Source organism: Macrotis lagotis, chromosome 1 (genome assembly GCF_037893015.1).
Source record: "Macrotis lagotis isolate mMagLag1 chromosome 1, bilby.v1.9.chrom.fasta, whole genome shotgun sequence".
Classification (NCBI taxonomy): domain Eukaryota; kingdom Metazoa; phylum Chordata; class Mammalia; order Peramelemorphia; family Peramelidae; genus Macrotis; species Macrotis lagotis.
Genome location: NC_133658.1, coordinates 443374504 through 443398941, shown reverse-complemented (window position 1 = coordinate 443398941; position 24438 = coordinate 443374504). Strand labels below are relative to the sequence as shown.

At 33.0% G+C, this 24438-nt stretch overlaps 1 protein-coding gene across 9 annotated transcripts in view; it reads left to right on the top strand.

Moving 5' to 3' along the window:
* BAZ1A (bromodomain adjacent to zinc finger domain 1A) overlaps window positions 1-24438 on the top strand; it is a 128337-nt gene that overhangs the window by 65879 nt on the left and 38020 nt on the right. For all 9 annotated transcript variants that reach the window (XM_074213357.1, XM_074213363.1, XM_074213361.1 and 6 more), the window contains 6 exons: window positions 62-196; window positions 4214-4316; window positions 6389-6555; window positions 16441-16536; window positions 19046-19184; window positions 20055-20201. In XM_074213357.1, coding sequence (XP_074069458.1) covers window positions 62-196; window positions 4214-4316; window positions 6389-6555; window positions 16441-16536; window positions 19046-19184; window positions 20055-20201 — 787 coding nt within the window. The remainder of the gene's footprint in view (window positions 1-61; window positions 197-4213; window positions 4317-6388; window positions 6556-16440; window positions 16537-19045; window positions 19185-20054; window positions 20202-24438) is intronic.

Sequence of the window (24438 nt, the reverse complement as noted above, 5' to 3'; positions counted from 1 at the left end):
TCAGAAAATAGTGTCCTGCTTTAATACAAATTAACACATTTTTCTTTTTCCTCTTGCATAGGCATCATCTCTTACAAAATATAAAATAACAGAACAGCATTTTTCCCACTTCTTCCCCGATGATCCACCCACATTTGTCTTTAGCCCTGCAAGTAGACGAAGAGGGAGGCCACCCAAACGAATATCTATAAGTCACGTAAGTAGCGGACAAAGTAGAAATGTTTCATTTAAATTTTTATAAAAAATTATTTCCTCACTCTTCCCTATACCTTCTGAATGTAATTGAAATTTAAAATTATTAATATCTTTAATAGGCCTTCCCTAAATCATAACATATGATACTACATGAAAATGACTCTCACATAAATGTCAGCAAGCTTTATTAGGTATCAAGTATTTAAGCATATACTATGAATGAAGATTAAATAAAAACCAACTGCAGTCAATATTTCAAATGAAGAGATCAGATTAGAATATTTTTGGTGCAGTACTAATTGTAGTCATAAGACCAGGCTTCAAATAAGAATTCTTTTATTTCTGTCATCTTAGGTAAGCCATTTAACCTCTCTGGGCCTCAGTTTTCTCTAAAATAAAGAATAATAATGTCATCGCCCAGAGTTGTTATTAGGATCATATTTGACAATTCTGTAACGTACTTATATGATGATGATGATGATGATGATGATGATGATTGTTATTTGAGGAAAAAACCTGAGTCCTATAGAAGTTGAACTTGTCCTAGGTCATACAACTAGTAAGTGTCCAGGGACAATCCCTAGACCTAATTATTTTATATTTAAAATGTTGGGGTTAAGTTTGTTAATTCCTACCATCTCTTACTCTTTTAGTTCTATAATTATATAAACTCCCTTAAAAGTTTTTCTTGTTGCAAGTGTCCAAGATTTTAAAATTGATTTTGTTCATAAAGAAGATAGAATTATCAGAAGGATATGTTTAAAATTCTTTAGGCTAACAGGAATTCTTAAGGAAGGAAGGAAAGACAGGAGAAGCAGAGACTTTGTATTTCTCTACTTCTTCCTTTTCTGTGTTTCCACTCCCCCTAATCCCTTAAAAATTTTGGTGACTTCATTATTCCCCTTGGTTCAGAAAGGCTGATAATAATCCAGATATTGAGGTCAGTTTATATTTAAATGTCATTGCTAGGAACAAAATACAGTGAAGATTGAAGAAAAGTAGTAGAATTATTGCCAACTCTTTGTTTCCCAACTCTCTACTACCTTTTCCATTTCCCCCTTTGTCCCTTACTTCTGTTATTTGTTTTCATTTCTACTAATTGTGATATGAATACAGGTTGTCATTATGACTTCCGAATTAAGTGTGAATGGGTAAAGAGTTAAGGGAAGTTAGGAAGGAATTTTAGGATTCTTGTTTAGATGCTTTCAGTTTCTGTGCTATATAATGTTTACTAAATGGAAGTAGATGTCTTGAACAATCTGGAAAACTGAAGATAAAATCCTTAATCTCTCTATTCTTCAATTCCTCTAGTAACTTACCTTTTTTTTTTTTCGGTGTTACCCCCACCAGGGCTTTTCTGACAAGATATTTAAATGAATTCTATTTTGTATTACATCTTTCTAAAAATCTTACCTAATGATATATGATGAATGAATTTTGAATGAGTTTCAATTTTTTTGAGCTTTTTATAAAATGATAATTTTCTTTATCTGTCTCCTCAACATATCACAAGAGAGATTCAGGCTAACTTCAAAAGTGGAGTGGGGTACTACAACAGTATATCACAAAGATTATACATTGTGACCAAGTGGAATTTATACCAAGAATGCAGGCATGGTTTAACATAAGGAACACTATTAACTTAATAATAACTCAGTAACAAAATAGCCATTCCTATTAAAATACCAAGAAAATTATTTTGTTGGAGTAGAAAAATTAATTCATTTGGAAGAACAAAAGGTCAAGTATATTAAAGGGATTGATGAGGAAAAAGCAAAGGATTATTCCAAGGCAGTAATTATCAAAACTATCTGGTACTGTCTAAGAAACAGAAAGGTAGCTCAATGTAGCAGGAGAAATACAGTATACAGTAATAAGTGATTATAATAGCCTATAATATAAAGATGTAAGTTTTTGGGATAAGTATTCACTATTTGGTAAAAACTGTGGGGAAAGCTGGAAAGCAGTCTGGCAGAAATTGGGTATAGACCAGTATCTTACAGTGTTTACCAATTTAAAATCAAAATGGATATATGACTTCAATATAAAGGGAAATGAAAGAAAATTAAGGAACATGGAACATTACCTATCAGACTTATTGATAGGAGTAAAAATTATGAATAAATAAGAAATTGAGATATAAAGTCAGTAATTTTAATTACTTTAAATTAAAAAGATAGACAAATAAAACCAACATAACCAAGGAAAACAAAAAATTAGGGAAAACTTCAATAGACAGTTTATTGGACAAAGACCTCATATCATATATAGAGAACTGTCAAATTTATAAGAATATGATTTACTCTGAAGCTTATTATCTTCAATTTTTAAAAGTTTTCTTGTATATTATGTTTAACTTTTCTCTTTCTAAGGTATTGTTCTATTTGGATCCGATTCTCATAGCATGTTCAATATCAGATCAATGTTTAGCATGGTTATATAGAGTTATATCAGATTGCTTTCTGTCAGGGAGAGGGGAGGGAGGGAGAAAAATTGTAAAATTCAAAACTTCACAAAAAAGATTGGTTAAAAACTACCATTACATGTAATTGAAAAAACAAATATTTAAATTAGATAAAGAAAAAAAGTGGAGTGGAGCAAATATTATTAACTCAGACAAACTCAAGAGGTTGAAAGAAGAGTGTCATCATTTACATCTTGTCCAATCTTTATGTGAATAAGAATCCTCTCTATAATATTATTATATAGACAGTTATCCAACTTAAAGACCTCAAATGATGAAGAACCCATTTTTCTGAGCAGTCTGTTCAGTTTGTTCTAACTTTCATAGTTGGGAATTTACTTGTTTTCCTGTTTGTCCCATTAAGGCCACCCTGGACAAGATTGATATCTGTTTAAATACTAGAGGACAATTAAGATGGCCTTCTGACTTCTCTTAGATATAGATACATGCATTTATGTATATATAGATACATAATTTATCCTTAGAGAATGTGACTTCATGGTCCTTCACTGACTTCGGTGTCTTCTTTTTCAGCACTCTACAGAAAACAATAGACTTCTAAAATATGAGTTCAGAATTTGGGGCCTTTCACCATTTGATGGTCTTCCTTTACTTTTTCTTTGTATTACTTCAAGCTAGCACAATTGAAATTATCTTTCCATATTATATGTATATTTAATACACAGGTATATAGATATGTCCATTTGCATACATGTATGCATCATAGGGATAGTTAATTTGAAATTATGGAAATGCTAGTTTAGCAGATTTTCCTCTTTCATACTTTCACACTTTCCAACTTGTAAAGATATTAATAGTTTTGACCCCTTTTTATAAGACGAATCATTTTATTTCATTTCATGGTTAGATTTATTAAAAGTAACAAATTCATTGCCATAGAAGGTAGTTTTCTTGTTCTTTTAACTGTAATGAACATGAAATGAAACTCAAGTTTTCAAATTATACTCTTTATTTCCTAGCTTTTAGTCAGATTAGTTTTATTTCATCCCTTTTGTTTGTGATGTAATATTCATATCCAAATATATCTTTTCCTCTACCTATGGCTTTTCCTTGTCACAAAGGTTTTGTAAAAATTAGTTTAGTAACATATTAGTTCATCTAAGCAAATTAACTATATCTAATGGCATATGCAATATTCTACACCAATAGCACTATGTTCCCTATTATTCCATTCCCCTCCTCCCACATTATTAAATGCAAAATGTTTAATATTAATTGTATCAAATTAAAAATAAAGGATGGAGATTAATTTTCTTAGCTTCTCTCCCCAATCAGGCTGATCATTATACTTAAATAGTATTCAAATTCTTTTTCCAATTAACATTATTATTGCCATTGTTTAATTTTTTTCCTGGTCCTATAGGAGGTTTTGTATAAGTTTTTCCTGTGTTTCACTGAGATCCACATATTCTTCCTTTCTCATGGTGCAAGAATATTCCATTGTATTAATATGCCAACTTGTCTAGGTCTTTCCCAAGTAGTGAGCACTTATTTTGTTTCCAATTATTTTATAGTTTATTATTTATTTTTTAGGAGGATGGAGTTGCTGGTAAGCAGACTGTTCAAGGAAATGAGAATAAAGCTACAAAGGAAAGAGAGAGACTTTGCAAACAAAAAGAAGAATTGGCATCTCTAGGTAAAGTTCAGCTTTTTCCTGCTAAAATGATCTTAATCTAAAAAAAGATGTTACAGGATAAACAGGAAATGATTAAAAGAGAGAAGACACTATTATCTTAATACTACTGATTGGCAAAGGTTTCTTGTAAAAGATTAGATTTTAGTTGAGACTTAGGAGACACCATTATAGGTAAAGTTAAGAAGGGACACTTCTATGTATGAGGTATTGCCAGAACATAAGGAGACACTGAATTTTAATTTGAGGGCTGGGGGGTGGAATATGGTCAAACCTATAATAATAATAATTAATAATAATAATTTTGTATGGCCTGTGAATGATGTTGTAAGTATCCATTGGCCCTTGAGAAAAAAGGTTCCCCATTCTTGATCTGTACCATAGTATAGATAGTGTCAGAGGAGAGAAAGGGTGATGCTGCAAATATGAAATTGTCATTAGGCATTGGCAAAATATTAGTAGATATTAGTTCGGTGGTTGGCAGGGATGAAATAGTGAGGAATACAGAATGACTTCTAGGTAGCTTGCAAGCCTTAAGGGCATGGGAGAATGAGAAATGGGGAAAATTTAGGTGTAGTTCTTTTTTTGGACATCCAAAAGGAAGAGGAATGAATTTGAGAGGTGTGCACAGAGAATTATTAAGAGTTGCCAATTGATGACTGAAAAATTATGAAAGTATGATATCTACAACAAATAGTTCTGAAAGAGTAGAGTTTTAAGGAAAAGATAAGTTCTTTTTTATATATGTTAATTTTAAGCTCTTAAGAACATTCAGTTGAAAATTTCTATTAGTTGGTGTTGAGAACTAGATCTTAGCAGGATAATAATAATGTATATATGCATGTATGTGTTTCTTGGGAGTCATCTGCTTAGAGATAATTTGATCCCTACAACATTGTTGCTATGTAGCTTTCTTCATTTTTCAATTAAGGAAATTTTGGCATAAAAGTTAGGTGATTTATTTTTGACCACATAACTAACAATTAGATAAGCCAAGTCTCCTGACTCTAGTTCATCATTTTTCTAGTACTATTTTGCTTTTTCCAGGCTGATGAAATTTTGAATATGACCCTTGATTATTTTTTGTTAGGGATTATTCTATGGTTTAACAGTATTAATTAAAGAACACTTATTGAATGGGTGTTCCATTCAAGGTGCTATATTGGGAAGATGTATTAAGGAGGAAGATTCATCCTCTAGTAGTATTGAATTTATTTTCCAGCAAGGGTGAGAAGCTTGTGTGCAGAAACAGCTATAATCCAAAATTAAATATACAAAAAAGATACCAGGGTACTATGAGAGTTCAGAGTTAGGAAAGATAATTTTTGGTTGTGAGGGTAGTGAAGAGTTACAAATGAGATGCCAGTTGAGCTCAGCCTTTAAAGATAGGTTAGAATTTTTTAATATTAGCATTTAGGGGGTGGCTACGTGGCGCAGCGGATAGAGCACCAGCCCTGAAGTCAGGAGTACCTGAGTTCAAATCTGGCCTCAGACACTTAATAATCACCTAGCTGTGTGCCCTTGGACAAGCCACTTAACCTCATTGCCTTGCCAAAAAAAAAAAAAACCTTAAAAAAATTAGCATTTAGGGGAGAGAAGAGGGCCTTATTTATTGGGAACAAATGTCCAGAACATACAGGACTTATTTGTTTAATTTAGAGTATAAGTTTTCAATTCACCAGAGAACTTAATATGTGTACTGTGCCAGATGATATGGATAACAGAGTATATTGAGGGTTGTAGTGGATATTCAGTTTATTTGCTAGTGTAATTAAGTCCAAAGTAAAAATAACTTCAAGAGGAAGAGTATCCTATTTATTATGGTGCCAGGAGAAAAAAAAACCCATGTGGAATGTAGCCCCCTGGGCTATGCTTTGAAGAAAACAAGGTATAAGTGTCATAAGTTTTCAGACAGAATTCTAAGTGGTTTCAGAAGTATAAGCATAAGAGAATAAAAAGCTAGAAAGATAGATTGGAATCAAACAAGTTGAATGCCAAGGAATTTGAAAAATGTTATTTACATCAAATGTTAATTTTGCCCACATATAAACCTTCAAATTTTGATCCCTTTCCAGCTTTCGAAAAGACAAAATTAAAGAAAGAAAAGTCCAATGCCATAGAAGCCAAGAAAAAAGAAAAAGAATATAAAGAAAAAAAGAAGGAAGAATTAAAAAAAATTGTTGAAGAAGAAAGAATGAAGAAAAAAGAAGAGAAAGAGAGACTTAAACTGGAAAAAGAAAAGGTATGCTTGTGTTTGCTGCCTCTTTTATAAAAACATTATTTTCTTTTTTTTTTTTCCTAGGTAGCATAGGTTTGTGTACCCAGGAAGTTTTTTTTAAAAGGTCAGTGTTTAGCACAGTGCTGAGAACATAGTACACTGATTAAATGATTATTGGTTGATTATGGAAATATTAAAGAGCATGTTTAATAATTAAAGAAATTAATAAAACATAAAATTACATTTTAAAAATAAGCAACATTAGTTTTTATATATTGACATTGTCAAGTTCTCCTTTCTGTTACTGGTAATGCAGTACAAACTTGTCATTCTTATTTTGGCATAAACAGCACCATTCCAACCAGATTGTTTCCATACTCTTCCACTTTGCTAGGGAAGAGTGGTGGTATTTCAGACAAATGGCCACAGGTTCATCCTTTTTACGTTTAAAATTCTAACTTTAAAACCATTGCATTAAGTTAGTTTCAGGCTTTTAAATCTATGTTCTTTAAGAATTAATCACATAGCTACAAATTTTTTTTTTATTAAAGGTAAAACTGCTTTTATAATAGTATGTAATATAATACATTTGCCATTACAAAGTTAAGTATTTGATAATATGCACATTCCTGTATAAAGTTTTTTTTAATTAGTGCAGTGTCAAATGAATTTCAAAGAAAGCCAAACACAATATTATTTTAAAGATCTGGAAAGTAATCAAAGTAAAAGTAGATGGTGGCATATTATTAACCTTTCCATTTCAACTATCTGAAGCATACTGTGAAAGAAGAATTAGAAGAAAAGGGAAAAACAACAACCAAAAAAGTGATCTCTGTTCAGACTTCATAGTTCTTTCTCTAGATGTAGATGGTATTTTCTGTCATGAGTCTTTTGTTATTTTTGGGGGGCTTGAACTATGAAGCTGTATCACTGAGTAGAACTAAGTCTTTCTTAGTTGATCATTGCTTTTACTTTTGCTATTACTCATAACAATGTTCTACTGGTTCTGCTTAGTTCACTCAGCATCAGTTCATCAAAGTCTTTCCAGGTTTTTCTGAAATCTTCCTGCTCGTCCTTTTTATAGCATAATATAGTGTACCATTGGGCAGCTAGGTGGTATAGTGAATAGAGCACTGGCCTTGAAATCAGAAGGCTGGGAGTTTGAATCCAACCTCAGACTCTTGCTACTTACTAGCTATATGTGACCCTGGGCAAGTCACTTAATCCTTATTGCCTCACATTCAAGGCCATCTCTAGTCATCCTGATTCATTGTCTGGCCACTGGACCCAGATGATTTTGGAGGAGAAAGTGAAGCTATGACTTAGCACAGCAAATGTGTTTGCCATGACATCCCCTCCCTGATGTTGTGGTTTTCTTCGAGAACAAACAACAAACATCTTCATCATCAGTGTCCCATTAAATTCATATAGTACAACTTGTTCAGCCATTTTCCAATTGATGGAAATCTCCTTAATTTGTAATTCTTTGCTACCACAAAAAGAACTGCTATGAATAATTTTGTGAAAGTGAATGACCTTTTTCTCATTTTTTATGATTTTGGGGTGGGGGGAGGGATGTAAGTCTAATAGTGGTATTGCTGGATCAAAGAGTGTGCATAGTTTTATAGCCCTTAAGTTATTGCATAATTTCAAATTGATTCCAGTTCGTAACTCTGCCAACAGTACATTAGTGTCTTGATTTTCCCAAATCTTCCCCAAAAGATTTTCTGTCATAATCAGCAAATCTGATATGTGCCAGGTGATATCTCTTGAGTTTTAATTTGCAATTCTCTTACAGTAAGTTAGAGCATTTTTTAATGTGACTTGATAGCTTTCATTTCTTCCTCTGAAAATTGCTTGTTCATATCCTTTGACCATTTTTCACTTGAGGCAAGACTTATTTGACTCAGTTTTCTATTTTTTTGGAAACTGAGATCTTTGTGAGGAACACTGGCTGTAAAAAATATTTCCCAGCTTTCTCATTTCCTTCTAAGATTGGTTGCATTGGTTTTGGTTGCATTGGTTTTCCTTTTAAGTTTGATACCATTAATATTACTCTTTTTTTTTTTTTTTTTTTTTTTTTTTGCAAGGCAAATGGGGTTAAGTGGCTTGCCCAAGGCCACACAGCTAGGTAATTATTAAGTGTCTGAGACAGGATTTGAACCCAGGTGTACTCCTGACTCCAGGGCCAGTGCTTTATCCACTGCGCCACCTAGCCGCCCCTTGATACCATTAATATTAGACATTTTGCATTTAATAATGTTCTTTATCTCTTGTTTGGTTATAAATTATTCCCTTCTCCTTAGATGTAACAGGTAAAGTATTCTTTCCTCTCCTAATTTGTTTATTGAAATCACCCTTTATGTTTAAATCCTTTACCCATTTCTGTCTTATCTTAGTATATGATATGACATGTCTGTGCCCAGTTTATACCATAGTATTTTTCAGTTTTAGTCAGTAAGATCATTTCCCAGAAGCTGAGATCTTTGGATTTATCAAACATAGATTATTAGTCATTTATTTTAATGTCTTTTGTACCTAGCCTATTCCACTGATCCTCTACTCTTTATCTTAAAGCCAGGATTAAAAAGTATGGAAGATTGCCACTTTAAATATATTTTTTGATCTTTTATGACTAGACCATCTTCCTTTTTATTTTTTATTATTTCCCTTGATATTCCAACTACAAAGTGATATTTTTTGTTAATTTGATTTTTTTTATGCCACTGAATAAATTAATTTAGGTAGATTTCTCATATTTATTATATTAGCTTGGTCTTCCAATGAACATTTGATATTTTTCCAGTTTGGATTTGACTTTATTTCTGTGAAAAGTATTTTATAATTGTGTTTGTATAATTCCTGAGCTTGTCTTGGCCAGTAGACTCAGATATTTTATAATGTCTATAGTTATTTTAAATGGAATTTCTCTCATTGCTGGACTTTGTTGACAATATATAGAGATACTGATGATTTTATGGATTTATTTTTGATCCTTCAACTTTGCTAAAATTCATTGTTTCAGATTTCTTAATGGATTCTCTAAATATATCATCATTTGATCTGCAAAGAGTTAATTTTTTCTCAGATTTATCTTCTATTGCTAAAGCTAATATTAAGTTAATATTAAAATTAAGCTAATAGCTAAAGCTAATATTAAAAATTTAATATAATGTTGAATAATAGTGATAACAGGAATCTTTGATTCACTCCTTATCTTATTGGGAAAGCATCTATCTTATCCCCATATATATGTAATGTTAGCTGATAGATAGATACTGCTGATCATTTTAAGGAAAACTCCGTTTATTCCTATGCTTTCTGGGGTTTTTTTTTAATAGAAATGGGGGGGGGGCAGAGCCAAGATGATGACAAGAGTGGATCATGTCTTAGGTGCTCTCTCATAAATCTTTGAAACTAAGGACTAAGGAACCCACAGAGGGACCCAATGAGGTAGTTCTCCTACTCAAGGTAACCTGGAAAAGAGCAGAAAGGCTCTGCTCCCCGGGGTTAGAGGGGCGGCCTGCCAGAGGAGTGGCCCACCAGAGCCAAAGAACTTCAGCCTCCCGGAGGCAGTCCCAGGGCACTGATAGCCCAGCTCATATCAGTGCTGGAGTTTCCTGACCTGTGCCCCAGGGAGCACCAGGCACAAAGTGGAGGAACAGCGGGGGACCTCTGCCAGAGTGAGCATGTGAAGCCCAGCCCTCAGGGCACACAGCGAGCAGCTTGGCCACTGCATTCCAGATCCAGGAAACAGAAGCAGGGGGAGCCAGTAAGCAGGAGCCTCCAGGGCATGAGCCATAGAACCTAGGGAGGGGAGTGAAGAGAGAGACTGCAGACAGGACTCTGGGGCTCTGACCACATTCAGATCCTGATCCCAGTCTAGGCACCCCCATAGAACAGCAGGGCCCCCCCACCTCAGCCCTGTGGCAGAGGGGGCTGCATATGGTCATTCACAGACCAGGAGAGAGGACAGAGCCTCACACACTGAGACTCCTTTGGGAGTGTCCCAAAAGCTCAGGAAGCACCCCCAAAACAGGCTTAGCTTGGGAAAATGAGCAAGCAGAGAAACAAGAGAAACACCATTGAGAAATACATTAGCTATGAACCAAAGAAGGATCAATATACTCAGTCTGAAGATGGGGAAGCACAAGCTCCTGCATCTAAAGACTCCAAGAAAAATAGAAATTGGGCTCAGGCTATGACAGAGTTCAAAAAAGACTTTGAAAATCAAATGAGCAAGTGTACATCAAAATAAAGGTGGGAACACTTACATATTGCTTTAAAAAAAAGAAATGGGTTCTATATTTTGTCAAGCTTAATCAGCATGTATTGAGATAATCATATGATTTCTGTTGATTTTATTAGTGATATGATCAGACATGCTGATAAATGTTTCAATGATTGTACCAGCCCTTTATTCCTGGTACACATCCCACCGGATCATAGTATTGTGTGCTGGTGATAAATTGCTATTGTCTTTTTGCATCAATATTGATATGGGAAATTAGCCTATAATTTTCTTAGTCTTTTGGCTCTTCCTGGTTTAGTTATCAGCACTATATTTGTGAGAATTGAGTCAAGTTTATAAAAATAATAGCCAGTTGTAGCTAGGTGGTACAGTGGACAGAGTATTGGCCCTGGAGTCAGGAAGACCTGAGTTCAAATGTGACCTCAAATACGTAATACTTAGCTATATGACCTTAGGCAAGTCACTTAAACCCAATGCCCGGCAAAAAATAAAGTTAGAACTACTTTTCAATCGGTGAATGATCAAAGAATATTAAGAGTTTCCAGATGAGATTATTGTTGCTATCTAAAGCCATATTTAAAAATGTTCTTACTGTCGATTGGAGAAATGTAAACAAAAACAAATCTGAGGGTACTTAGACTTATTTGAATTGTCTAATGGGACAGAAAAGTAAAATTACCGATGTTGGAGATTAGGGGAAAGTGACACATTAATGTGCTATTGGTGGAGTAGAGCAATTTGGAACTATGTCTTAAGGGCTATAAAACCATGCAAGCCCTTTGATTTAGCGGTGTCACTACTAGGTCTGAATCCCAAAAGAGATGAAAGAAAAATAAGAAAAAACGTACAAGTATATTTTCAGCAATTGTTTTCTGGTGGCAAGGGATTGAAAAATTGAGGGGGTGCCCAGTTATTGGGGGAAGGATGAAAAAATGGTGTATGATTATGATGAAATACTTTTCTCTTATTAAAAAATGATTATCAGGATGCTGTTAAAAATATCTGGAAAGATTTAAATGAGCTGATGCAAAGTGAAACGTGCTGTGTAAAAAGTAATAGCAAGGGTAATGATCAGCTGCAAATAACTTAGTTTTCTCAGAATACAATGACCAAAATAAAGTCTGAAGGCCTTTTGTTGAAGAATGCTTTCCAATCCCAGAGAAAGGATTGATAGTTTTCAGAATACAGATTGAAGCATACTTTTAAAAAAATTCATTTTTCTTGAGGTTCCTTTTTTTTTTTTTTGGAGGGGACTGTTTATGTTTTCTTTCAAAACATGACTGGTATGGAAATGTTTTGCATGACTTCAGATTTATAACTATATTTCCACTTCTTTTAATCTGGACAATTGATATTTTTGTAAATATGCATCAGTTTCACTTAATTGTCAGATTTATGGTCATAAAGTTGAGCAAAGTAGCTCTGAATTATTGTTTAAGTTTTCCCTTTATAAGGGTAAATTTACATTTTTGGACCTGGTTCCTTGGTTTTCTTTTTTTTTTAGTAATCAAATTAAACAGAGCTTTGTCTATCTTATTTGTTGTTGGGGTTTTTTTTCTATTACACCAACTCTTAATATTGTTCAATAGTTTTCTTTCAAATTCATTAATCTCTATTTTCAGAATTTCTAATTTGGTATTTAATTAGGTTATATTTTTTAGTTGTATTGATATTCTCTTTCTGTATTTCATCCATTTTATTTACTTGATCATTTACACATAGGAAGAATTCCCCTAAGAACTACTTAGGCTGCATCTCATAAATTTTTGTATTTTGCCTCATAGTTTCTTTCTTGGATGAAATTATTGTTTCTATGATTTGCTGTTTGCCCATTCTTTTGGATAATATGATTAAGATTCCAGGTTTTTAGTATTAATTTTTAGTAAATTTTTGGTCTTATTTTCCTTGGCCCTTTATATTACATGTAATTTTTATTCCATCATCTGAAACAGATGCATTTAGTAGATTTGTCTTTCTGCATTGATTGTGAGTTGTTTATGCCATGATGCATGTCATTTCTTATGTAGGTGCCATGTACCACTGAGAACAGGGCGTATTCCTTTCTATGCCTATTCAGTTTTCTTTTTTTTTCCTATTCAATTTTCTTGAGAAGTCAATTACATGTAACTGTTAAAATTCTATTCATCTCCTTAACTTCTTGTTTATTTTATGTATAGATTTATCTAGGTATGAAGAAGGTTTACGTCTCTCAGTAGTACTTTTTTGCTATTGATTTCTTCTTTAATTCTCTTAAATTCTCTAAGAATTTGGATACTATACAATTGATGCATGTATGTTTAGTAATGACATTACTTTCATTGTTTGGTATCTTTTAGCAAGATGTAGCTTTCTTTCTCTTTAAATTGGATCTAATTTTACTTTTAATTTCAGCTGATCTTTTCATCAGGAATGTATGAAATTCTCCTATTTCTCTGCATATTTATCTTTTCCCCCAAAAGATTATGTTCAGTTTTGCTGAATAGTTGATTCTTGATTATAGTCCAATCCTTTATCTTTCTTTCCAAGTCCTTTAAATCTGTGTAATCCTGACTATGGTTTCTTGATATTTGGATTATTTCTTTCTGTTTGTTAGCAGTATTTTCTCCTTGACCCGAAAATTCTGCAATTTGTCAGTAGTATTCTTTGGAGTTTTCCTTTTTGGGATCTCTTTCAGGAGGTTATTGGTGAATTATTTTAATTATAATTTTAACCTTTTATTCTAGTATATCAGGGTATATTCCTTCATAATTTTTTAATTATGCTATTAATGCTTTTTATTTTATTATGGCTTTCAGATTGTCCAGTAATTCTTAAATTCACTCTTCTCGATTTACTTTCTAGATCAGGTGTTTTTCCAGTGAGGAATTTTACATTTTCTTCTATTTTTTTTCATTCTTTTTATTTTGGCTGTTGCTTGAGGTCTCATGATCATTAGCTTCCATTTGCCCAATTCTGATTTTTAAGAAACTATTTTCATCACTTAATTTTTGTACCTCCTTTTCTATTTGGCCAATTCTTCAGGGAATTTTTCCCCCCACCTTCAGTAGATTTTTTCCCCCCATTTGACCAATTCCATTTAATTTTTGCGCCTCCTCTTCTAAGATGTTAAATCTTTTTGCTCTATTCTCCTGCATAGATCTCATTTCTTTTCCCATTTTTTCCTATATCTTTCTTGATTTTTAAAATCCTTTTTTGACCTCTTCCAAGAGTACTTTTTGGATTACAGCAATACATAATCATCCCTTTGTGGATACTTCATTTGTAGCATTTTGACTTTGTTGTCCTCTTTTGAGTTTGTGTTTTGATCTTTACTTTTACCACAGTACCTTTCACTGGTCAGGTCTCCTTTTCATTTTTGCTCATTTTTTGAAATTAAGAGTTCTGCTTCTTTAAGGATATGATTTCTCTCTCATCACACCCAATTTGGATCAAGGTACAACATGGAAACGAAGTAAAGACTGACAGAGTGCTTTCCGTGGGGGGGGGGGGGGGAGCAAGATGGGGGGGTGTAAAACTCAAATAATATCGTTAATAAAAATAAGCTTAAAAAAATAAAGAGTTCTGCTCTTGTGGGGCACATGGGACACTGTCCCAAGCTTTTTGTAGTGGGGGGGAATCAGTGGTCACTGGTATTCCACCTGGGCCCCCAGGTACTGACAGTTTGCCAGCTGTATTGGGGTTACCCTGTTTAGTTGAGGCTGTTGTGGGGATTCTAGGACTGCAGTTGTTAATCTATGTGATGCATAAGAGCCCTCCCACAGGCATCCTTGCATTATAGTATAGTCACATTGATTATGGTTATCAATAGAGAGCTTTCATTCTTTCAGCTTTCAATGCTGACAACTAAGGAATAGATTTAGATCAAATCAAAATTGACAAAATTCAAAAAAGTAGCAATTTGAACTTGTTAATGAAATGTCATGTTTCTCTGCTAAAATTAGGGTGGCCCAAGTAGTAACAGTAATTTGATGATGCATATTTAAATATGTGACTAATGAGAAAGTATCCATTAAGGAAATTTATATTTAATAGCTATTATAGAAAGTGACAAAGTATAATGTTTTCTTTCAACAATAGTTTTAAAAAATTGTTGAATTCAGATTTTGCTTTTGTATTAGAGAAAACTGATATTTTAAAATCTTATAAAGTAACTTAAATGGAATTCTCTTCTTTGTGATGTCGTATTAATGAGCTAACAGAACAGTGCTTTGACATTTTAATTTATTCAGTTTCATGTTTTTCAGTTAAAATATTTTTCTCTCATCATTTTGGGGAGAAGCCTGAAGAAAACATTTGTGACAAATATTCATAGTTAAGCAAAATCCAGTTGTTGTAGATCTAATTCTGTACCTCTTAGTCAGCATGCCTTTTGATCCCCTAAACTAATGTCATGCTTATCATCGTCTTGTGAGTTCTGAAGGCTTTCAAAGTTCTTTATTTTTACAATGGTGTTGTCAGTGCATAGTGTACGAATATTATACTTGTCTTATTCACTTAACTCTGCATACATTTCCCCTTGTGTAAGATGTACCTTAATTTGGGGACATGAAAAATATATTACATCAAGTTATTGAACTCGAGTTTTATTCATCATGAAAATTCAAGGATCTTCTGCTCATAGCTTTCAGGACACATGCTCAGTTCATTCCATTTCATGAACCTCAGGCACTCATTGTGTCCTCCCTTGTCACTTTGTCACTTCTTTTTTATCAGCAATTCTTCTGGCCTCCTGCTGAACTATCTTTGTGGACACAAGAATTCCATTGGCTCTTTGCTCTTCACTTCCATCTCTTAACTCAGTCCATTTGACTGACTTGCCTCTCATGGCCTTCTTCTACCAAGGCATTTTCACGAGGGTTTCTTCTTGTAGCAAGTATTAGATTGTTTTCTCAGTCGAAGGAGGACCAAACTGACCTTCAGCATGATTTCCATTCATTTTTGTGAACTGGATCATTTTTAACTTGAATTCAGCACTGTACTAAAATCTTTTCTGAATCGTCTCTGGTCAGAACATGGCAAAATAAAACCTAATACACCAGTGACAAATGCAAAATAATGAGCACAAAAATAAGGGAAATGTAAGCAAAAAAATCTACAACCATTGCATAAAATAGTCCCAGTTTTTAGACCCTAATCTGTTGGAAAAGGTGTATCTTATAAATGGTAGAAATATGGTAGTTCTAAGTTTCTTTACTGTTAATATAGTATTCCATTTTATTCATGCATCATAATTTTTTGACCATTTGCCAGTTTCCAGATTAGTTCCCTAGTTCTTTAATCTAGTACGTAAGATGTTGAAATAAGTATTTTTGTTCATCTGGTCCTATTTCCTCTTTGTTGTTTTTTTTTCTTTTTTTCTTGGGATTACAGGCTTAAAGGACATGCATACATAGTTTACTGCCTTTTAGGGCCTAGTTCCCCAAAATTGGCTTTCCAGAATGACTAGACCAAATTACAGTTCCACCACCAATGCCTTTTTTTCTGCAGCCTCTCGCATTTTCTATTTTTTCTTAACATTGTCAATCTTAATATGAGGTCAAACCTCAGAATTGTTTTCTTGTTTATTATTAACAAATAATTTAAATTCATGTGATATTTTTTGAAAATATGTAAGAATTTTTCTTGTTTTCTTGAATATAGTAATTTTCTAATTATAGGAAAGAGAGAAGTTGCGTGAAGAAAAACGAAAGTATATTGAATATTTAAAACAATGGAGTAAACCAAGAGAAGATATGGAATGTGATGATCTTAAGGTATTATGAAAAGTTTTATGGTAATATGTTTTATTGCTTGCAATTGTATTATCCTCATAGTTCTTATTGGAAAAAATATATTCAAATCTTCCACGATAATAGTGTTCCAGAATGATTTCTTACTTCTATAGTGGCCTTTTATCCACTTTATTGTGACCCAAAGTAGATTAGGCTGAGAATTTTCTAATCCTTTTAATATGTCCCAGTTAAGAGCTATATCTTAAAACCAGTCTCTGACCTACTTATTATCCCAAGGGGTTTAAGATTTCTAACCAGGCTGTAAGCATTTCTAGTTTCTCTCAATATGATGTTCTTTATTTATATCTTAGCATTCTCAGTTGAGTGATTGGGTCTCTGTGATGATTAGCACTGTAGAAATTTTAAATTAACATATATATGAAGACATCTGTTTTATTATGGCAGGTTTTATTAATATTTTTTTAACTTGAGCATTCTTTGGTGTAGTGAATTCTAGACATGGTGGAAACTCTTCACTAATTTATCATATAGGCAGAAGTCATTTTCAACTTAATCTTAGATAGTTGTCTGGGATTTTGAGAAGTTAAATGATTAACTTTCCTATGATCACACAGCATTGTGTTAAAAGAAGTTCTCAAACTCGGATCTCAATGGTTCTTTAGCCATTATGTAATTCTGCCTCTTGATCAATATTTAACATTTTACTATTAGTACAATATATTTTAGGTTTAATTCCTTATAATAAAGGTAATAAGTAATGACTAAAAATTAAGCTTTGACTTTTAAAAGACATCCCATTGTAATTCTTTGACTTTTTAAAAAGCATCCCATTATGATTCTTAATGTTATTTCTTTTTTAGGTTTTTACAAGGCAAAATGGGGTTAAGTGGCTTGCCCAAGGCCACACAGCTAGGTAATTATTAAGTGTCTGAGACCAGATTTGAACCCAGGTACTCCTGACTCCAGAGCCGGTGCTTTATCCACTGCACCACCTAGCCACCCCTATGTTATTTCTTTTCTTGCATTTTACAGTCCAACCTAAATGGCTTTTTTCTTTCCTCATAACATGAAGATTTCTCTTTACATTGGCTTTCCCCCTACTTAGTATATGTTTTTTCCTCAAAAACTCAGTGAATCTTACTCTTCCTTGAAGACATAACTCAAGCACCTTCTTATATATAAAACCTTTTAAAATTCTTCCAAATTTCCTCTGACTTCCACCTATAATTACCAAATTAATAATAATAATAATAATAAGGCTAGAGAAGTAGCTCTGAGAGCTAAGAAAATCTGATTTCAGATCCTAACTCCTGAAACATATAAGCAGTGTGACTGTGGGCAAATCAATTAACTCCATTGCTCTGGTCACTTTGCCAAGAAACTGCAAATTATAGAGAAGGTTTGCTGAATAGTATTGATAAAGAAAGATATTGTCAGGAAGTTATTTGTCATAGGTCCAGTTACAATTTCTATGTACGCAGGTTAGCTAGGTTGCACAGTGGAGAGAACACTTCACTTTGGAGTCAAGAGGACAGGAGTTGAATCCAGCCACAGACACTTAACACTAACTAGCTTTGTGACCTTGGGCAAGTCACTTAACCCTGAATTACTCATATCCAGGGCTATCTCCAGTCATCCAGATTCATATCTGTCCATTGAACACAGATGGCTCTGGAAGAAAAAGTGAGGCAGGTGACTTTGCATAGCCCCTCCTTCCGTCAAATCCAATTCATATGCTTGTCATGATATCACTCTGATGTCATGTCCTCTTTGAGAATGGAGGACAAACATTTCTTTGTACATATTCTCTCCCCTTCATTTTTTTCCTCTCCCTCCCTTCTTTCCTTATTTTTCTCCCTTAAGTTTAGAATTCTGTTTATATATATATTTCTTTGGACAGATTATAACTAGATCTCTGAATACAGGTTAAATTACTATAGTTGGCTGCTATTATTGTTGTTGTTGAAACTCTTAATTTCTGGTTTAGTTAATACTAAGTTTAAGATTACATTGCTCACATATTCGGTAATATCACATTCTTATACAACTGTAATTCCTGCTTAGACTGACTTCCGGGATGTAAGACAGCTTGAAATAGAGAAGAATAGAACCTGAAATCTCTGGTAGTCACCACTATTGTTTAGGAAACCCTGTTAGGAATGAGTGAAATTGAATGTATTTGATTTAGACCATCAAAGAGGAGACTGGGTCCCTTGCAAACAGGTCTTTCTTTTGACCATAGATACTTTAAATATACTGCCATTCTTTAATCTTAACATTTCTTTTCATTTCTTCCTTGGTTTGCTGTCCTTCTAGGGCATTTGAATTATATTATTTTGAGCTACCATGTCTGAGAATGTTATTAGCTCTAAAAAATGTAACCATTTTTATTTTTTCAAAAAATTATATCTCTGCGAAGTAGTATAATTTAAATGTATTATAATAATAATAATCATCACATCCCATTCTTTTTTTCCATTATATATACTTGCTCATCCAAGTAATTATTAAATTTTAAAAAATTTTGCAGGAACTTCCAGAGCCTACTCCAGTGAAAACCAGACTTCCCCCTGAGATCTTTGGTGATGCTCTAATGGTGTTAGAGTTTCTTCATGCATTTGGGGAGCTTTTTGATCTTCAAGATGAGTTTCCCGAGGGAGTAACTTTAGGCAAGCTCTTATCTTTAAAGGAAATTAATCATAACAAGGAGTTTTTTAAGTGTTTCCCTGTCAGAGATAGTAAGGGAAAATTCACGTTGTGGCTCCATTATAAAATGATACACCTTTCTAGCAAAGATTTCTAGATATTTTCATATCAACTTGTGATATGTAATAGGCATGGGGGGTAGTCATTGTCATCTTTTATTACAGATACCGGCATTGAGACCCAGAGTTAGGGCTTGTTATAAGTCACAAAGGGGGAGTCAATGGTGATGACATATGATTAGAATTTAGTCGTTTAGTCTCTAACCAGTAGGTTATAGTACTTCACAGATACATATTGGCAGTTTAATAAGGACATTTTTGCTGTTTGCTGTAAAAATTATTATATTTGTGTTGATCACAGTGATCACCCCATTATGAATAAAATTTTTGAATTGGTATAAATATTATAGCATTATATTTATTTTATGTTTGTGTATGTAGTTTCATTCTTATGCTTTTAGTTACATTTTAAAATGAAAGGAAATTAGTTCTTTAAACAGATTTCTTTAAATAATCTGTTTTTATTTTGGGATCATTCCTGTAACTCAACTTTTCTATACTTTTTTGTTGTGATCAAAAAAAACCAATCATGAGGTGATGGTTCTGATCCAGATCTGTTAAATTTAGCTAGACCTTCAAAGCTTAGCAGCACTTGTATTATGTTGGTGTAGTCTTTAAGAGGTCAGTGACACTTTTTCTATGAACACATCATTTTACTTCCATATGAAATAAAAAACATCTGTTTTGCAAACTTAGTTTTAATTTTCTTAGGCTATTGTGTTTCTTGTTTGAATGAAAATAATTTTCCATTAATTTAAAATATTTTGTTTTCAGAGATTTTAGAGGAAGCTCTTGTGGGAAATGATAGTGAAGGCCCACTATGTGAATTGCTTTTTTTCTTCCTCACTGCCATCTTTCAAGCAATAGCTGAAGAAGAGGAGGAAGTAGCCAAAGAACAAATAACTGATGCTGACACCAAAGGTCAGAATTCAACTTTATATTACTGTTTGAATTGATATAAATTTGTTTTGAACTTAAAAATAAATTTCACAAAGTCTTATAAAAATTACTTTATTTTAGAAGTTGAACAAATTCAGTGGTGGTTGTGCCATGAGTTGTTAAATATTGGGTATGTTTTCCAATGATGCATTATTGTTTATTTTATATAAAATAAGAATTGCTTTTACTGCAACATGCATGAAGAAGATTTTTGTTCAGTGTTTTCTTTTTTTTTGTTGTTCTTTTAGCACTTTGAAATATTCCGTCTAAAGGATAGGGAGGTTATAATTCTTTTATTTATCCATTATTTTTAATTTAAAGGTCTCTGAGTAGTTTTTCTCCCCCCCTCAAGAAAGTGATCAGTTCATTTTTATGATACTTTTAAATATTTATGTCCAAATTTTTTCCTTCTGCAACAAAGCATATTGAGATTTATTATTTGGGCAGTTTTTAGATTTTGTCCACAATTTTTAAGTAGTATTCTCTTCAAATTTTTTAAAAAATAGATTCTTACCTGTCAATTCCAATTTTACAGTTATCAACTTAGTATTTTTTAGCTATTAATATGACATTTTTAAAACAATGTTAATACTTATTAAGAAAAATTATATTTTTTTCTTTTCCACCACCTTTTCATTTTGCCCCACATTGCCCCAATTAAATTGAAATTCTTGAATGATAACGATGTATATGCAGGTGAAAATAATTGTCTATGTGTTAATCATGATGTGGTGAGCAGTGCTCAAGAAGATATTGGCATCAAAAGAAATAAAAAATGATCATATGGTCACCTATGCAGCAGGAATTATAATTAATTGTCTTTGAATATGATCAATTTTTATTTTGAAGCAATCAAGTACTACTCAGTTTGACAGAATTTAAAACTTTATTAATTTATTTTTTTACAGTTTTATGTAAAGATAATTTTTAACATTCATTTAGTAAAGTTATCTCTCTCCAACCTCTTGTTTCCTCCCCTTCCCCCAGATAGCAAATAATCTAATAGGTTATACTTGCACAGTCATTTTACACATTTTCCATATTAATCATGCTATTAAAGAAGAAACAGAACAAAAGGGGAAAAAGCAAAAAATAAATTTAAAAAAATGAAAATAGCATGCTTCGACCTCCATTCACACTCCATAATTCTTACCCTGAATGTGGATGACATTTTCCATCACAAATCTTGTAGAATTATCTTTGATTGCTATATTACTAACAAAAGTTACACCTGTCATAGTTGATCATTGTTGTTAATACTGTGTGTAATCTTCTGGTTCTGCTCACTTCATTCAGCTTCAGTTCATGCAAGTCTTTTTCTAAAAATTGCTTGCTCATTTTATATAGAATAATTATATTACATACATCACATCACATAAATAAACTTGTTCAGTCATTTCCAATCCCCTCTGTTTCCAGTTCTTTGCCACCACAAAAAAGCTGAATGTTTTTGTACGTAAGGGCCTCTTCAGGATATAGTCCTAGTAGTGAATTAGTAAATAAAACAAGAGTTGGTTTTAAGAAAAAAAGTACCAAAATACATAAACCTTTGCTTAATTTAATTTCAATTCACCAGCAGTGAAAAGGAAATTAAAACAATAATTTGGAATTATTTTTGCCTGAATATATGCCAATAAATTTGACAATTTAAATGAAATGGAGGAACATTTACCAAAACATAAATTGCTTAGATTAATGTAAGAGAAAACGAAATACTTAATACCATTTCTGAAAAAGACATTCAATATGCCCTCTGCAACTCTCTTAAGAAAAGTTCCAGGGCCAGATGAATTCTACCAAACATTTAAGGCAGTTAATTCCAATACTATGTAAGATATTTTGAAAAATAAGCAGAGTCCTAGTAAATTTCTTTTATGACACAAAAATGGTGCTGAAACCACTAAACCAGGATGATCCAAAACTGAAAAAGAAAGTTAAAGACCAATTTTTCTCCTGAATATTGATGCAGAATTTTTAAATTGAATTTGGTTCTAAATTATAGTAAGTTATCAACAGAATAATGCACTTATGACCAGGCATGATATATGCCATGAATGCAAGGCTGGTTCAATATTAGAAACTCTAGAAGTATAATCAACCATATCAATAATAAAACTTAAGAGATACCATATCCCAATAAATGCTGGAGAAGCTTTGATAAAATACAGTACTTCATTCCTAATAAAAACACTAGAAAGCCTGGGAATAAATGAATTTTTCCTTAATATGATACACTGTCTATCTAAAACCCATCAGGAAGATTATATGCAATTAGGTTAAGTTAGAAGCATTCATAGTAGATCAGGGGTGAAACAAAGATGCCCATCACCATTATAATTCTATTCTGTACTAGAAATGCTTACGTTAGCAATAAGAGATATAAAAGAATTTAATGAAATTAGATTTGGTAACGTGGAAACAAAACTATCACTCTTTGGTGTACTTAGAGAATCCACTGAATCTGCTTGAAACAATTAACAAACTAAAGCAAAGTTTCAGGATCCAAGTTAAACTCATATGTATCAGCAGCATTTCTGTTAATGTTAGACAGCAAGAGATAGGAGAAATTCCTTTCAAAATAATTCTAATTATCTGTGAAGACATCCAGGAACTATATGAATACAGTTACAAAGCATTTAACACAAATAACGTTAGATCTAAACAAGTGGAAAAATATCATTTGCTCATATATTGACAAAAATTTTTGGAAAACAGTATGGAGAAAATAGGCATATACATCTCACATTATATACCAAGATAAGGTTGAAATAAATAGATGATTTAGATATAAAGCATGATACTTTAAGGCAGTTAGAAGAACCAAGGATTTTTTTTCAAATCTATGGAGAGAAGAATTTATGATCAAAGAAGTGACTGAGCAAAATAGATAATTTTTATTACATTAAATTGAAATGCTTTTGCACAAGCATATTCAATATAATCAAGGATGGAAATAAAGCAGAAAACTGGGATCAATTTCTAAAATTATAGAGAGAATTGAGCCAAATCTATAAAATACAAATATTATAATAATAGAATACAATTCATTCTCCAATTGATAAAATGGTCACAGGTTATGAATAGAAACTTTTCAGATGACGAATTTTATTTATTTTTTAAAGCAGCACTTCAAAATTTTTTTTCATTTTATATTATTACAATAATTTTGTTATAAGAATAAACATAACCCACCCTGCTGCCCCCCCCCCCCCCCCCCCAAGAAGATGAGAAACCTCAAGAATAGTGAGAGAAGAAAAAATGTACTTCAGTCTGTGTTCAGATTCCAATGACTGTCTCTGGGGTGAGTTGCCTTCTTTATCATAAGTCCACCAGAGAAGTTGCTTCAATATTTTTCCCACAGTTGCTATTAATAGCTGTATTTCCCTCCACTCTTTTCCTCCCCACTCTCATTTATTCTATTCTCTCTCCATTCATCCTGGCCCTGTCTAAAAGTGCGTTGTATCTGAGTACCTTCTCCCACAATTGTCCCTCTCTTCTCTCACCTATCCCTCTCCTTCCCTCCTCCCATTCCCCCTTATCCCATACCTTTATTTTCATTTTTCTCTAGAGTATGACAGATTTCTATACCCTATTAAGTGTGTATGTTTTTTCCTCTTTGAGCCATTTTTTTTTTTTTGCAACGCAAATGGGGTTAAGTGGCTTGCCCAAGGCCACACAGCTAGGTAATAAGTGTCTTGAGACCGGATTTGAACCCAGGTACTCCTGACTCCAAGGCCGGTGCTTTATCCACTGCGCCACCTAGCCGCCCCCTCTTTGAGCCATTTCTGATGAGAATGAAGGCTCACCCTTGCCTTCCCCCTCTTTACTCCATTGAAAAAGCTTTTTCTTGACTCTTACATGAAATTTCTTGGTTTCTTCATCTCCTTTCCCTTCTTCCCAGTACTTTCCTTTATCACCCACTGACTCCATCTTTTTACTATATTATACCATTATATTCCACTCCTTCCTGTGTCCTGTCTATACATGCTCCTTCTAACAGCTCTTATAAAGGAGAAAGTTCATATGAGTTATCAATATCTTCTTTCCATGTAGTAATACATACAGTTCAACCTCATTAAGATCCTCATAATGAGTCCTTATTGTCCATCCTCTCTCTGGTTCCCCTGAGTCCTGTAGTTTGTGTTAAAACTTTCTGTTCAGCTCTGGTTGTTTCAGTAGAAAAGTTTGAAAGTCCCGTTTTCACTGAAAGTCCATCTTT